This window comes from Priapulus caudatus, unplaced genomic scaffold (genome assembly GCF_000485595.1).
Source record: "Priapulus caudatus unplaced genomic scaffold, Priapulus_caudatus-5.0.1 Scaffold937, whole genome shotgun sequence".
In the NCBI taxonomy this organism is placed as follows: domain Eukaryota; kingdom Metazoa; phylum Priapulida; class Priapulimorpha; order Priapulimorphida; family Priapulidae; genus Priapulus; species Priapulus caudatus.
The window spans coordinates 72,053-76,000 of record NW_014577998.1 but is presented as its reverse complement, the minus strand read 5'-3'; the positions used below and the strand labels follow the sequence as shown (position 1 = coordinate 76,000).

General features: G+C 48.2%; 1 protein-coding gene across 1 annotated transcript in view; it reads left to right on the top strand.

The window, feature by feature from the left end:
* The first annotated feature begins 2,741 nt into the window (after nt 1–2,741).
* LOC106814526 (mitogen-activated protein kinase 3-like) overlaps nt 2,742–3,948 on the top strand; it is a 7,280-nt gene continuing 6,073 nt past the window's right edge. Inside the window, exon 1 of the mRNA XM_014818842.1 lies at nt 2,742–2,845. Within this exon, the coding sequence (XP_014674328.1) occupies nt 2,742–2,845 (104 nt within the window). The remainder of the gene's footprint in view (nt 2,846–3,948) is intronic.

The window sequence follows — 3,948 nt, the reverse complement described above, 5'->3', positions numbered from 1 at the left end:
GTGCTCGCAAGTTTAGGTTACGGTTAAACCCCTCCCACCTGGTACAAATCCTGTACACGCCCCTGTAGTTTACACCTGACTTCACGGTGTTTGGTAGATAATTCGGAATTTTGGCTACAAGTCATGGAGGTTGACATATTGCCAAATTCCAGCTAATCACAAGGCGCTAAATTCTTCCTATGTTATACCGTTTTCCGGCATTTATGACAATACCACGTGACTGAACGAGACTTCCCGCCTGGGTACATTTATGCTCAGCATTTATGGAGCGCAGCGGTACGGTTATGTAGAAACAACATTGGTCAGGTACACTTGTGTATACATATATGTACCTCGGGTACATATCTGTAGTACCTGATACGACAACGACCCCATCTGCCACACTTACTTAGCTATCAGTCTATCCACCAATATACAGCCACTGCCGTATACTACAACTGCAACTCCAACTTCCCGCCACTATGACAGTAATGTAAATAACCCGATAGGACTATGGCCTATAGGCTATATGACTGCAAGATCATAGATTCGACATAACATACATGATACGGCTAGGGGGCCTATACCGACTACCGCCCGGTATGTAAACAAACTTGTAAAGCCACCTACACTTGCTTCATAATTACTACTAATAGTCGTTAGTCTACCTATAACAAAGTTATACTTTCTCTTTAATTAGATTACATCCCTGCGAAACAAATTTCAGTTGCGGCTTGTGATTATTTTACTAATCAAACGAGAAGATCTTATAAGCGTTATAACAGTAAACATACACGCCATATCCAAGTTCCGACCACAAACTATAGGCGGCGCTAGTAGTTGCAATTGCAAAATGGCAAAAGTCGAAGTGACTAGGCTCGTTGATTTAAGTGGTCTGATGCACACCTGGACAGACACTGTGCTCTTTTTTTAACGCGAAGGACCTCCACACTTTACAGAGGGGTGTAAATTGCGCTCGCGCTCGCACTCGCATACGAATTTCGCGTCGCTATTATTATTAAGTATTTTTACAGCCGGTGGGAGGGGACTATAGGCCAACAAACGCAGTGTATTAATAGACAAGTACGTAGAACGAACTCAGAGAAGTGGGTATAATTTAATAGCGAGCTACAAAACGACAGGAGTGGTTTTCATAGTGTAAGGGTGTGAGGGTGGTGGGGGTTGAGGGAGGCGACGAGTAAAGCTCCGAAAAGCTTAACGTTAATGATTACCGCTCCTGCTCGTAACGGCCGCTAGGGCCTACTCACTAGAGCGTTAACCTCTTACTATAGGAAAGTGGGTGGCTGCTGACTGAGCCAGAACGGCCCAATCAGCGAGCAGTCCTTTGCTTGACGTCATTTCCGTCAACATTTCAACTGCAATAACTATATTTATAATAGTTTATAATAGTTTATATTAGTTTNAGAGAGAGAGAGAGAGAGACCACCTGCGCTGGGTCCTTGTCTCTCATTCAATGCACGAATGACGCTCGTAACCGACGAATCCGATAAATTCGATGACTAATTATCGCCCTATTCCGATATTACATCTCGCTATTGCTATCCAGTTTCTTCTAGTCGAATGCCGCAGCATTGCTCTTCATTCCTCCTCCCCTCGTCTAGAGGCGCGCATACGGTGCCTCACCCTCACCCACCCTCTCTCACCCTCACCCACCCTCACCCTTACCCTCACCCACCGTCACCCTAACCCACCCTCACCCTAACCCACCCTCACCCTAACCCACCCTCTCTCACCCTAACCCTCTCTCACCCTCACCCACCCTCACCCACCCTCACCCTCACCCACCCTCTCTCACCCTCACCCACCCTCACCCTCAACCTCACCCACCCTCACCCACCCTCACCCCTCACCTTCACCCACCCTCACCCTAACCCACCCTTACCCTAACCTACCCTCTCTCACCCTAACCCTCACCGTCACCCACCCTCACCCTAACCTACCCTCTCGCACCCTAACCCTCTCTCTCCCTCCCTCACCCACCCACACCCTCACCCCCTGCGAGTCGTGTGCAGCTCTCGTGCCTGGACGCGAGTTGACGTCATTAGATATCGGCTGATAATACGTTCGGAGGCTGCGGACGCGCTGATTGCGAAGCCACGCTTACAGACAGACGTGCGGGATGTAGTCTGCTGTCACACACGCGCGCTCTCTCTCTCTCACTGCTGTACGAAGCATGGGATGTCAGCGCCGTGTGCATGGAGACGCACGCACACACACACACACACACGCACGCACGCACGCACGCACACACACACGCACGCATACACACACGCGCGCATACACACACACGCACACACACACACACACACACGCACGCACGCACGCACGCGCGCGCGCGCACACGTACACAAACACAGCACCACACACACACACACAACACACACACCACCACACAACCACACACCATCAACCACACACACACACACAGCACACACACACACACAACACACACACACACACACACACACGCGCGCGCGCGCGCATGGAGGCAGCGATTGCCCCCTCACTGTGTTTGATATTGCAGTGGAATGTGTCGCATGCATGTAACAGATGAAGAACGGTCCGTCCAATATATAGCGTCGTGACGCACGTAGCTACCCGCGAGCTGGTGGAGAAATCTGCTGCTAGGAAACAGCAGCAGCAGTAGTATAGAGGGGATCACGATAGTGTTGTTTTTAATCAGGCAGGCTGCATGGCGCTCTCGGTCACACGTAGGCCTACGTCCTCCCCTAGATACAATAATGCAACCCAAAACACCCTATCCTGCACGGCACGGCACGGCACGGCACGGCACGGCACGGCACGGCACGAGGAACGTACAAAAAAAAACCAAGGTGACCGTAATGTATGTGTTAATGTATGCACGGCGAGCGATGCACACACCTTCGTCTCGCCATACACAAGGTGTCCGGTGACATTCGGCGCCTGGTCGCGCGCGCGCTGATGATGATGTTGCTGCTGCTGATGATGATGACGATGACGATGACGATGACGATGACGATGCTGCTGATGATGACGATGATGATGATGATGACAGCCACGCGACGTTCGCGCTCACGTTCTGTCGTGCGCGCGACGTTTGCTGCTGCCACGCTCCTTGCCACGGCCGCAAGTTTGCGTGCAAATCTAAATACCACAGCAGACGGCACTGTACTGAATCTACTGATACTCGCTCTCTCTCTCTCTCTCTCCCCCCTCGCTCACTCTCCCCCTCTCTTCTCCTCTTCCTCCTCCTCCTCCTCTCTCTCTCTCTCTCTCTCTCTCTCTCTCTTTCTATGTGGAACAGGGAGCGCCGTGGCGGCAGATTATTGATTTGATGTTCAAGAACCTATTATATCAAGAAACACGTTGGGGGAGGCAACCACTGATCTCTACTATACTAATACTTACTACTAATATTACTAATACTTACTACTATACTACTATACTATACTATATACTACTATACTTACTACTATACTACTACTTACTACTAATACTACTACTATACTTAGTATAGTAGAGATCAGTGGAGGCAACCCGGTTGGCAGACGCGCAGACGATGGCGCCATCTATCCGCGAGTGTAGCTGTTAATACTAATATTATCACGAGCGTATAATGACAAATAAAACACGAAAGGAAATCGCGTTCATGGAGATGATTGTATCCGGGAGAACTAATTTAGACGCCCTATGGAACGCGTGTCCACGCCACAGGTGCACGCAAGCCCATAAGTGGACTACCATAATAATTAGAATACTACAATAATAATAATAATAATAATAATTACACTACTATAATAATAAGACTGCTATAATAACTACACTACTATAATAATAAGACTGCTATAATAATTAAACTACCATAATAATTAGAATACTATAATAATAGGCATACTATAATAATTACACTACTATAATAATAAGACTGCTGTAATAATTAGATTACTATAATAATTAAACCACTAT